This window comes from Thunnus thynnus, chromosome 10 (assembly GCF_963924715.1).
Source record: "Thunnus thynnus chromosome 10, fThuThy2.1, whole genome shotgun sequence".
In the NCBI taxonomy this organism is placed as follows: domain Eukaryota; kingdom Metazoa; phylum Chordata; class Actinopteri; order Scombriformes; family Scombridae; genus Thunnus; species Thunnus thynnus.
Window position 1 is genome coordinate 21,456,496 of NC_089526.1, and position 13,124 is coordinate 21,469,619.

Genomic DNA, 13,124 nt, shown 5'->3' on the forward strand with positions numbered 1-13,124 from the left:
TTGCAAACATATCAACACCAAAAGTCTTTAATTATTTCGATCGGTATGCCAATTACTGACAGAAATGCGTTAGTGTAAGGCTTTGTAAATTGACCTGATGTTTATAGAACCGAAAGCCAGTATTTTGATTCCAGGAAAATGCTCACAACAGGCTTTTATTGTAATTTAATATTATGGTTCCTTTTTTGTGTAGTTATTCATTCATGGAGTCTATCTTGCTTTACTACTATACAGAATGTATTTTATTATAGCACTGCTTCTGACCGTTTATTGAATATTAATGCCTTAATGGTTTGAGTGTTTGGCTTTTCTTTCTCAACTCAGTTTTGCTTCCCATCTTTGAAACAAATGCTGGTTCAGGTCAGATATTCAATTGTGTCTGCTGCACTGCCCACCATTCGGTGCGACAATGACAGAAAGGCGATTTTAAACTAAACTTCAAGATTCATCCATCCGTCTGTTCCTTCTTTTCCTGTGCAGTGTCAGGGGATGCAGGAGGATGTCCTATCTCACACCCTGGACAGGTCGCCAGTCTAACACACATTGGGCTACCTTACATAGATAAAAAATGATTTACACGAATATACAACATAACATGCGTAATTTTGAGTCTCCATCTCACCAAACCTATATGTATTTGGACTGTGGGAGAAAACCCGTGCAGACACAGAGAGAACATGCTAATGCTACAGAGAGGACCAGAAGGCTTGTGGAGTTTAACCTTTCTTGTTAGGTGCTGCCTTAACGTTAAGATACCGCACACTACCACTGATATTATCTTCTCTAGGCATAAGCCTGGAGGGGATCATGCGTTTGGTTGTGTGTGCGTGTGTGTCTGTGTGTCCGTGTGTGCATATGTCCGTGTGCCTGTGTGTCTGTGTATTGGTCTGCAGCTAATCTCACTCTCTTAATATTTTTTGTGTACATTTATGACTGTATGCCCGACCTCTCGTGATTGCGGTGATTCACAATTTTTGAAAAACCTGTTCTATAACGCCATTTCTTATGATCCTTATGATTTTCGTCTTTTCAGCAGTCCTCGCCATTTAACGATATGCGTTAGGACATTGCATAAGGTATTTCCAGCTATCAGCTTGGCTAAAAACAAGGAAAAATGGGACGTTTTCCATCAACAGCCTTATTGTGGGCACCAAAAATGTACAATTGGTGGCTATCAGGCGACCATGAGGCCAGAAGGAGGTGATCTGCATCATACAAGGAAAGTCGAGTCCAGAGAAAACGGCTGTAGTGAGTGTATGTTTGTAATAATGTGTGGTCGATTGTTAAAGTTCTGACTTAAAATGGATCTACAGTGCACCGCTGCAGGGCTCAACATGAACTTTTTGAGGCACTCAGCACTCCTTCGGGCAAGTAAATTTATCTTTCACTCGTCTAGGCACAAAAGTCATTTGTCCGGGTAAAAATGATAATAATTAGGCTACTTTTTAAAATTTTGTTTGCGAATTCAGACTTCAGATGAACAAACAGTTGAAAGCATCCAAACAGTGTCAACATATAAATGATTCAATTTATGAATTTTATTAAAGCCATTACTTCCCTGTTAAGTCTGTTAAACTATTTCAGATTTTTTTTTTTTTTTGCTTAAACATAATTTGTGTACTTTCTATCTTTTGGTTAAACAGAACGGGGAATAAGACTTTTGGCTCTGGGAAGTTGTGATGGATAAACAAATTTTTCTAACTTTTTACAGTTAACCTACTTTTAGAAAGCTGTGGTGACTGTTGAAGAGTTTGTAAATTTTTTATTAATATTAGGGTCTATTTTTAGTTGTTTCCAGACAAGGTGCCCCATATACAACTTGGGTTAGCAGCTAGCCCCCACTTTAACTCACTTTGTCTGCCTGGCACAGCTCAGTGAGGCTGAAATAAGCTGTGTTGGCTGTCTCCTGGTTGAGTTATAGCAGTCTTAGTGTGTATCCATGTTTGTTTAAGTGTTTTATTTTTTTATACGAGACTGCAGTTTGAGTGTGTCCTAGCCTATGCTCCCAGCAGGCAGCGGCTAGCTGTTGCTAGCGTGCTAGTTGTAATATGTGAGGTGAAAGCGGCTTTCTCTCTGACGGGCATGGTTGGGTCTGGTTGGTGCTACTTCTATGTCAGCCACATGCAGGATGGGTTTTTATAAATTGATCATTCTGCCAGTTAAACCCCTGCTGTCACCCCTCCAAGTGAAGAAAATCCATCCAGAGGACACCAAGTTCCCCAAACGAGCCAAACACACTCCAACAAACAAACATCCAAACTAGCTGTCAGGAGGAAAATAACAACACCAAATCTCTGGCTGAAAGCAGGTAAAACAACAGGCAGGAGTCCCGGTTTGAACTAAATTCACAGAAAGTGAGCTAAATAGCTGAAAAATGAGTGGGACATAATGTGAAGACACATGTTTTTTTTTTTCGTTTATGACTTTTAACTTGTCTGGTGGGGCAAGTAAATTTCTCTTCCACTTCCCCTACAGAAAAAGTTTATTTTCAACACTGGTTAGACACGATACAATATGAATAAACCCCTGTTTCTGTTATCTTTGCTGCCATCTTGACCACAGACCTGGCAGAGATCTGCACTCTTCTAGTTTCCTTTGTGTACACGCAGACCAGTGGAGGCATAGAAGACAGAATACACCATTGTCCTGCAGTCCAGTGTCGGTTCTCTTGAAAAACAGCAATTGCACAAAAACAATATGGCATGGCTTCTCCTTGCTAAGTGATAAAACTTTGCGGTCTTCTGTGCTCTAATAAGTGTCACAATGGACAAGGAGGAAGTCATTGTTGAGGCATAAAATCAGTCCCATGTATGTTATCTTTACCTTAGCCGCACACACCCGATATCACTTCTTAAATGGCCTGGATTCAAGAGCGAAAAACTTCCTGTGTTCTTAATTGTGAGACTTACATTTCAGGCATTACAAAGATATTTTAGACAAAAAGACTCCTGCATCCAGGGCAGCACTACAGTTCACTTTATATACTTTCTATTATGCTACATTTATTGTATGATCTTTGTGTGCAAGGGATGTCAAAAAATATACATAATGTGGTTCACTGCTGCACTCAAACATGCAGTTTTAGATGCAGTTTAACTTAAATCTTGTAGATATTTTTGTCAAGTTATGAGTCATTTTATGTCGCGCAAAGGTACAATGGATCTATTTAAGGAAATATCACAATTTCTCGGTCACTTTTTGGGAAGCAAACTTCCCAGTTAAATATGAAAAGCAGCTGTTTGTCTAATTACAGTAAACAACTGAGTTGAATTTACAGTTTATAGTTTTTATTTGTGAGCTGGCACATCTGCATACAGTGGATACAGAGGAGTTCAGGGAAATTACCTTATTCCCATTATGCCTGTTGTTGTTTGTGTGTTTCACTGCTTTCTGACCCTGCAGCTGAGCCTCATCTTGGTTTCTCTGCGGGGTGCTGCACACACCTGTGGGGTAAATCAACAACAGATATAATGTGCAAATACAGCAGAATACATTGTTTTTTTAATGCCTCTGTATCAAATCTCCTATTTACTACATTTACTATCACCACTTATATAAAGACACCACTATCACCACTTCACATGCACTCTTCTCTTTTTTTGCTCCTCACTCAGGATGACCCTCTTCCATGTCTGTCTGTCCTTCCTATAATCATTCTTTTTTTTTTTTTTTTTGGTCCATCTGTCCATCCGTACTTATTTGGTGCATGCACCTGCTCCCCTAACCCTCTCTCCTCATCTCCATAGGGAGTAGTGTGATTGAAATGTGTTATGTATGACCTTGTGTATATGTGTACTCAAACACATACACACGCTGACCCCAGGTGCTGCCTTTCCAATATTCCGTCTCTCTTGTATGATTTGGTTGTAGGGTGAATTAAGGGTGAATACCACTCTCACACACACAGACACACACACACATAAACACACAAAGGAATATACCTCATGGATTAGATTTAGTCATTTGGGTCAGTCAGTGGGAATGTTTTAAAAGAATGAGCTGTGGTACACCTCCACACACATAGAATACATCAATACACATATAAACAAATACCTGTGTGTGTCCACATATACATCATACACACACACACATACACACACACACACACACAGGCTAAGGTCATTTTCTTTTTGTGTATAGTGGCTCAACTGTTTTAGTATAGTGGAATACCTTATATTCCTTATTGGAAAAACTCTCAAACACACACAAACACACCACAAAACAATTTATCTGGGGGTCAGCTGTTGTGGTCAAATGGAATATATTTCTTATATTGGATAAAATATAAACCAGGCTTTTCATCTGTGGCCTGCAGACTGAGTGGAATAGTGTTATTATTACACCGGTGTGTGTGTGTGTGTGTGTGTGTGTGTGTGTGTGTGTGTGTGTGCGTGTGTGTGTGTGTGTGTGTGTGTGTGCGCAAGCGTGTATAAGAGAGTGAGGTATTTGTACATGCAAAGTCCCCTCAATACTCTCCTAGTACTACTACTGCAGCAACTTTGTGCAAATGAAAGATTAAAAATTCAATAAGCTAATATAATACAAATTGGCCTCGTTAAAACGTTTCTGGGTTCAGATCGCCAGGATAAAGTGTTCGTATGATGTTTTCCATAAACATAAAATAAACATAAAATGGTCTGTCAAAAAATCAGCACGGTCTATTAAAGTATAAAGTCTTACAATAGTGCCAAAGCAGTATTTGTGTTATTACAAACAGCTGCCATTAATTACACTGTAGGGGAGCTGGTGAAATCATCATCTGTACTGTTTTATAATTGACCCAGGCAGTTATGAACAATTACAATTATGTTGCTGCACCATATTTGGCTTTGTTTTATTCTTAATTTTATTTTATTCATACATTTTATTTATTCAGCTTTTTATGGGCTTACTTAATGTTGTAATAATATTACTTAATATATAGCAGAGTATAGAAATACATACACAGCTTCTGAAGTCATATTTTCTTTTCTTAAAAAACTTATCTCAATGTAGGAATGTGGTAGCCTCCTTTTCACATGCCCTTCATACCTGTGAACTCCAGACTGTTTGCAGGCTCTGAAACACACACACACACACACACACACACACACACACACACACACTTGTATGTGCTTGTCTTACCCTCTGGGGCTTTTCTTCATCAGATAAAAGATAAATCAACAGTTTTTGTGCACATTATGTACTAACAACTTCTCACATAATTGCCTGATGGCCATGATATGCAAAAATTACCAAATTGCTCCCCTGCCATTGGCTGTACTTCCATCCCTATGCAAATCTTATGCAAATTTTACTTTCCAGAGATTTCCCAATAGCAGCTTTTTCTTTGTGCGGTTGGAATTTACAGGCACTTAAATGCTGAATCATTTAATGTTACCTAAGGCTACTTTCCCACACTCATGCAGAGAAAACACACATGTTTGAACCCATGAATAGATAATGCAAAATCTTCCTTTAAAAAGTACATTTTCAGACTGTTGGCAGTCATAGTATTCTATGTGGCATGTTTTTAGGAGATTTCAGGACACTGTCAACTGCTTCATGCTCCGCTGTATGTATATCTTGCTCGCTTGCTATCTGAAAATTGAGCTGCAGAACAAAAAAGTATTAGTTGACCTGACTGAATATCTCAAACCTTTGCTCAACTACTGTCAGAGCAGTCTGCATCTCACTACAAAAATGTGACCTTAACTTGATGGGGTCACTTTTATCTGCAAGGTAGTGTAGACATTCTTGCAATGATTTACTGTCTGGCAAACCTACAATCTCTATCCTCATGATTTAATTTTTTTTTGTATTTTGAAAGTGATTTGCAGCAATGTCTATTCAGGGAAGCAAACTGAACAGCTTGCTTATAGTTTACACCACACAAGTGAACATAATACAAACTGAAAGGAAAGAACTTCATGAGCCTCGCCTTTGGCAACAGGGTGACTTGCGAGGGCTTTGTGGATTTCTTTGCTGGTTTTATTAAATACTGTTTTAGGTAAGGCCAAGTAAAATGTTTCTGCCTTGCAACAGAACAATACTTTGCCATCCCATTAAGTTGGAATCTTTGATTTACTTTAATCATCAGTGGCATGCTCGAAATTGTTTGATATTTGTTTGTTTTTGCAATAATTATTCTTTTTGGGTTATTTCCATTTCTGCCCTTCTGACTTTTATCTGAACCAGATACTACATGTCAGTCCAAGAACTGATTTACTGTTTCAAATTGTCTTCATCTCCTCATTCACTCCCAGGTACAGAGTCGTCCTTTTAACCACTCAGTGACAGGAAATGTGGGCAATCATCATCGTTAACACATCTATTTACTGTCACACCTTTGATATTTTTCTCTGTAGCCACTATTTCCTGTCAGAACAGCTTGCTAAAGCAAAAACACTCTGCTCCCTTGTGGGGCCAGATTTCTTTTTTTTTTTTGCATTTACCCCAACAATTATGGTGCTTTCAAACAACCACAACTGTTCAGAGAAGGCCTTGCTCCACAGCTGTAGCCCCAGGGTCCAGACTGTAACACTGCAGCACATGTGGCCCTAAAGTACTTTAAGAGCAAACACACACCACTCAGGAAGCCCTGTCTGAAACGGTGCATTCACTGACAATGTGAACTGGCACAGATCTTCTCATGTTCTGCTGCTGACCACGACCATGTCAATCTTTTGCCACTAGATGAGTTGAACTCGCTGCAGTGTGTGTCTGTAGACACACACGGTGGATCAGGAACAGTTGCTACAGTTGTCTGAAAGGGCCTGACAGGTTTAAAGCTACAAATGCCAGCATATTAGTTATTAGTGTGGGCATTTGGACAAAGTCCATGGCTTCCTCTCTTTGAAAAGCATGCAAACACAGAGCAGGCTGTATGTGTCATATCCAAACACACTAAAGGTCATTGTTCCCCCAAATAATGAGATAAATATTTAATATAGTGCTGAAATGATTCAACAATGGGTCCCATAACAGAAACGTATTGTAATAGTTTAAACTATCAATTAATCATAAAAGTACCAAACATGTAGCTTAATATGACTATCAAATAACCAGTGTTTCTCGCTACTGATCAAAGTAAGAAACATTACTTTTTACTTGTAATAACTGACATTTTACAGACTGTGTAAAATGTAATGTAATGTAAAATAGTAATCAATGGATTGGGATATAGTGAAAATAATAGTCAAAGTAATACACATGTATGAGACAGTTCATTGGAAATCTCATCCAATTCAGAAGCTCTCGTGCAAAAAGAAGCTTTAAAATTAAAATGCCAAAGCAGTGAAACCTCCAGGATGTTCGTGTTTCACTGTCTCACTGTGTTTTTATCTGTGTACTGGTAAGTTGTGCTGACTCTGTAGATAGGATTGTGTTTTACAGATGTTTGTATCTGTCTCGACTGTGTGCGTGCGTGCGTGCGTGCGTGCGTGCGTGCGTGCCTGTGTGCGTGCGTGTGTGTGTGTGTTAAATTGATGGAAAGCTTGTTACTTATTGTTGGTCTAGAAAACCTCCCTCGGGACAGAGAGGAGACAGAAAACACACAGCTGAGACCACTCCTCCTAGTCCTGCGTGTGTGTTTGTGTGTGTTAGTGTTAGTTGCCGAGACAAATAAAAGTAGTCAGAACGGGCACCCTTTCCTAGCTCAAAGTATTTCCCTCTCCACGTCTTTCTCTTACGAAGACATAGATTTCATACTTTTACATACTTTTGCTTCACGATTATTCATATTTTTGGCCTTTTTTGTCGTGTCATCTCGTCCCAGAATAAATGATTCCTCACAACATGCGAAGGCCCAAACAAACAAACCCAAACAACACATGATTCATGTCCTACCAGTGTGACTCACATTGTTTTACTGCTTTTATGAGAAGCGCAGCTGTACTTCTGTTTTATGACTCTTCATTAAGTCTAGCTTACTGTCTGATACAGCTAACACCCCCCCAAGGCCCAAACTGCTGAGCATTCATCTTTAAATGATAATGTGGTTTCTACATCCAGTGGTAAAGAAGTCCAGAAAAATTGAAAGATGTTATAAAACCTCAACGCCTTAAATGTTTAAAAAAAGAATGAAAACATTACAGATTAAAAGCTGTGACAAGGCCTTGTTTGTTACAGATTTGTTGTCATACAGGACTTTATCGGGCTTATTTCAAACTCTTTGCAAAGTGGCATTATAAAGCTTTTAAATTCAACTTATTGAAATCTGAACACAAAGACTCACAAGTGATAAGTCTGTATGTGCAGCCGAGATATTGATTGTTCAGTCAACATAAGAATAATGAATAGACGTTTCTTTATGTAGGTTTTATTTGACATCAATCGATGAATGGAGTTGTCACTTTACATTTTATCCTTGGTCCAGAAACACTATATATGTGTGTGTGTGTGTGTGTGTGTATTTTGTTGAGAGTGAGGCACAGAGAAAAAAAGTTAACCAATGGCAAGTTGTGCTGTGCTGTGGTCGGTGATCTCCCCTCTCTCTGCATACCGGCACCATCTGTGTGTGTTACAGAAAGTATTGCAGGTGTGTATTAGATTTACTAATGCAGGAACACAGTGTATGTGTGTGTGTGTGTGTGTGTGTATGCTTGACTGCAGCAGGGAAGTGGATTTTTAAGTGAAATATCTGGTTCAATGTGGCGTAAAGAACCAAGTTTTTAGCTCTCCACCACCGCCGTGCCATATCCCCCCCGAGTATGTGTTTCTTTGTGTGTGACAGTTCTCCTGGCAGTGCCATGCAAAGCCTGCCACCATCGCCTTGAGTAGCAGCTGAGCTTAACATCACAAGGAGCAACAGACTGCTCTCTCTCTCTCTCTCTCTGTGTGTGTGTGTGTGTGTGTGTGTGTGTGTGTGTGTGTCCAGTGATCATTGGAAAGTTTAGGTGGCTTGTAAACTCAAACCAGGCCTGTTTCTGTGGATTCTGAACATAGGTGTTAATAATTTAGCTAATTTATTTGCTGCCAAATCCAAATTGTGGCTGCTAAATTGGACTACTCCAGAGGCTTATTTGTCAAATAACAATAAGCTGTTTGATTTTCATTATTCTAAATGGATTTGATTAGATAGCCAAGGATATCATTAATACAAGATAGTGAGATGTGTTTGAATACAGTGAGTGGACTTTAGAGTTGAGATTACTTTGTTACATATACTGTTCCCAAGGTCAAGAATGGCTTACATGCTCAAATAATATAACACTGTTTTGACAATGTTAGTAATGCTAACAGCAAAATTCTAAATGCAACCAACAACCAGTATAAAACTCCATGTCCCAGGATGCCATGCAAAGCAGCCAGGACCAGCAGCCAATGAACAGAAGTTTAATTATCCAGTTTTTAGAATTTGGGGGGTTCAGAGCTGTTCAGGAGCCAGATGGGATCCACTTGGTATATTCAAGGACATCATAGTCAGATTAGCGTTATTTAGTAAGCACATTTAAAAACAGCTGACAATGCTACAAGTGTTTTAGATTTCAAGTTAAAAACAAAATAAAATAAAATAAAACAAAACAAAACAAACATTTGGTTTATTTGAGTCAGATCAGAGTATCGGAAAACGCCAAAAACTCAAAGTTCAAACAAGTAATAAAACCTTAAAACCAAATCTGGGAGTTAAATGAGGCCAGGACAGAAAAAAAAATGGCAGTTCTCTGTTCTTCTGAGAAGAAGAAAAGAAGAGTGACACAAACAAACATAAATGTGCATTAAATCAAATAACCCAATGAGATGAAAGCATTCCCAACTATTTCCAAATCTGAGAATGTGAAACCTATATACATGCAGTAAATAATCCCTTTAACTCATTAGATACCTCTAAAAGACCGAAGATCATATAAAGAATGTAAAGGAAAAAAAAAAAATCCTTTCCTAATCAAAAGAGACATAAAGGAATACTAGAGACCGATGTAGTATTGATGCATTTTTAGGATTTATTACATGGTTTTGTTTGTGTGTATGTTAGGTAGATTTTCTGTATTTATACTTCTTCTATTTTATGCTTGAGATGATGTCAATAAATGAACTGTCTCTCTTTCTGTAGATGACCCATCAGAAGCAGACCTGTGGTTGCTGAACAGCTGCACCGTGAAAAACCCTGCAGAGGACCACTTCAGAAACTCAATCAAGTACTGAAACCATCATGCACACACAAACACTCTCTCTCTCCTACGTACACAGTAAAATAGATTTTTAGGTTTTTCATGAGAATTGGTTGAAAATGAGTTCCCCCCGATTATAACAAGTTAAAATATGTTGTAAGGAATAAGGCCACATAAAGCCACACATAATTTTTGCTACATTTAAACCTAGCATCCACACACCACAAACCCCTGAAACAGAGACTTTTGATGAAATGCTGCTGACCCCGTTTTTAGTTTGAAACTCCAGGATTACATTTTAGTCTGGACGGGCGGAAACTAACACTTTTGAAAATGATGACGCAGACACCCACGCACTGTGAACAAGATGCTTGACAGCAAGGGGGTGTGCAGTAACTGTCAGCCGGTGTGAGAAGCAACAACGCTCGGTGTGACAAGCAGTGTTTGTTGCCCCTCTGCTTACCTTCAAACTGAGTCCAGTTCCTGCAGACAAACACGGCACCGTCCTCTGCTCACAAAATGTTTTACATTGAATGTTGAAACATTGTGTTGTTTTTTTTAATCAAAGAAAGTGCTTCAATACACAGTACACTCAGGCATTAGCATGAAGAAGTGAAACAGATACTGTGTAAACACTATTGCCTGAAGTGATCCTTCACATTTCGGTGAGTGATTGCACTGTTTGCTGCTGTATCAGCCAGTAGCTAAGTTTACAAGAACAAACTAAGCTAAACTCTTAGGCTACATACAGAAAGCTTTCGTTTTAGCTTGTTCATAACAGTTGGCTACAGACAAAGCACATGAAAATATCACTTTTCTACATGTTTATGCTTGTTGAACAGGCGTTTCGATATCGTGAGGCTTTTATTACACTTTCAGTAATGAGCGTAGTTGTCGTCGACTCGAGTAAAACTTTATTTTTCACTTCAGCAGCGGACAGAAGCAGCGCACCCGTAAATGACAGCAAAACACTGCAGAGAACTCTCAGCATAGTTTTCTTCTGTTCATTTGGCTTAGGCGCTCTTAAAAAACACTCAAGCACTAATGGTAGGGAAAACCCTGATTTTTATAAATTGCATCCACATTTTGGCAAATTCCACAACATTCCGTGTTTTACAGTTGATTTTTATGATCAAATTCGGCGATTCAGTCAGTGTTTTCTGCAACGCAAAAACCGTAGGGCCCTACATAAGTGTGTGTGTGTGTGTATGTGTTTGTGTGTGTGTGTGTGTATAACATGTTTTTAGCTCGCTGCTCCTTGTCAGTTTCCACCCACACACACACACTCACATACACACACACACACACGCATACTCACACACACCCACAGAGGAAGAGAGAAACATACATTTGCATAAACACAGAGAAATTAAGCTAGAAACTGTTTTGCATTTTGATTAATTTCCCTCCATCAGGGGCACACACACACACACACACACACACACACACACACACACACACACACACCTGGCGGGTGTGTGCTTTTGTGGTAGTGAGAGAGAACGAGACACTGAGCAGTCACTAGGTGACTCTGTGTAAAATGAAAATTTTGTCATTGGAAGCAGTTTTGAAGATCGACTGAAATTAAATAGCATTTTTTCATATACTACAGCACACACATCTGCTTTATAAATCACTTGTCCTGTGTTCTTCTTTGAGAAAAAATCAGAAGCCAAATAAGAGAAATGTATATTTAAAATTCTTTGGTTTTATAACGGTGCCTCCTACTTTTGCATTCATTTGATGAAACATCGTTCTTGTATCTGCCTTCATAGCTGCAGACCTTATTTCAACACAGCAAACGGTCACTCTGAGCCTGATAGCATCCTGCTACACAACACAAGAGCCACAGACTCTCAACAACATCCCACATTAGCTTTCCTGCTAAAGTCTACTTCTGATCTAGTTTACAAACATGAACACTGTCCTTAGCTCGCAGCTTAGCTTGTTGAACGAGCCACCAAACAAACATTCATTGGTGTCAGTTTGCAGGCTCGGTAGCTAATTAGTTGCTCAGCTGCAGCACATTAAACAGCTGAATGTTAAATGTACCTACAGATGTTAATTCGGTCTGGTTAGGTGTCGTTGTCGTCATTGCCCTTCAAAATCCCTGCTAGCAACACATGGTCTGCTCATGACTAATCATTTTATCAGCAGTGCATTATTACATTTGTAAAGTGATTCCTTATCTAATGATATATTGACCTCCACTCGACAGTTAATCTTAAATCTTTTGTTTTATTCTCATCAAAGTGGAGACGCATTACTCTGGCTGTTCAAGCACTAGTAAAAAAAGGAGGAAAGTGCATTCAGACTCAGATTCATTGTCAGAACTCTAAATAGTTTTGTGTACACATGGACATTTTTTAAAAAGCCACCTGCCTCAATGACATCAGGGCTGCAACAGTACAGTTGCCTAACATGGTTGAAAAGACAAATTGTAGGCTTTTTATTGGTCGGCTTTTAGATGATTTGCATTTTAGACTAAAAGCAAAATGGAGCAATTTGTTTATCTGTCACATTTTACATTTTGGATGTCTGAATCATTAGAATGGAGTGACTTATCATAAAGCAATATTACAGTTTCAAGGGTGAAGAGTTTCACTTTGCCAACTTGATCACTGCAATCTTCCTGTCTCTCCGCTTCAGCCGTCTCCTCATGCTCATTTTCTCTTTTACTGTCTTTCTGTCATGCCAATTTTTATGCAAAGAATTTTTCAATTGAAATGCGCAAAATAATAACACACTTCAAGACTTTGAAAATGTCTTTTTTGTTGATGCAAGAGTTTTTCTTTAACTTGAAATCACCCAGCTGTAATGCTAATGCAATTAATGCTCTATTCACTGGTAAGGAAACACACACACACACACACAAGGAATAAAGTTTTTCCGCCTTTCATCACTAGCTGCTTGCATGATGGAGACACAAAATGAAGGGGTACGGGATCACAGAGAATCGAAATGCCCACTTAAGTCACACTTTTTTTTTTTTTTTTTTATGCCTTAATTTTTCTTTGGCTTCTCTTCATATGA

General features: G+C 38.8%; 1 protein-coding gene across 1 annotated transcript in view; it reads left to right on the forward strand.

Annotated features, from left to right (window-relative positions):
- cdkal1 (CDK5 regulatory subunit associated protein 1-like 1) overlaps nt 1-13,124 on the forward strand; it is a 244,794-nt gene that overhangs the window by 36,133 nt on the left and 195,537 nt on the right. The window contains exon 4 of the mRNA XM_067602097.1: nt 10,034-10,118. Within this exon, the coding sequence (XP_067458198.1) occupies nt 10,034-10,118 (85 nt within the window). The remainder of the gene's footprint in view (nt 1-10,033; nt 10,119-13,124) is intronic.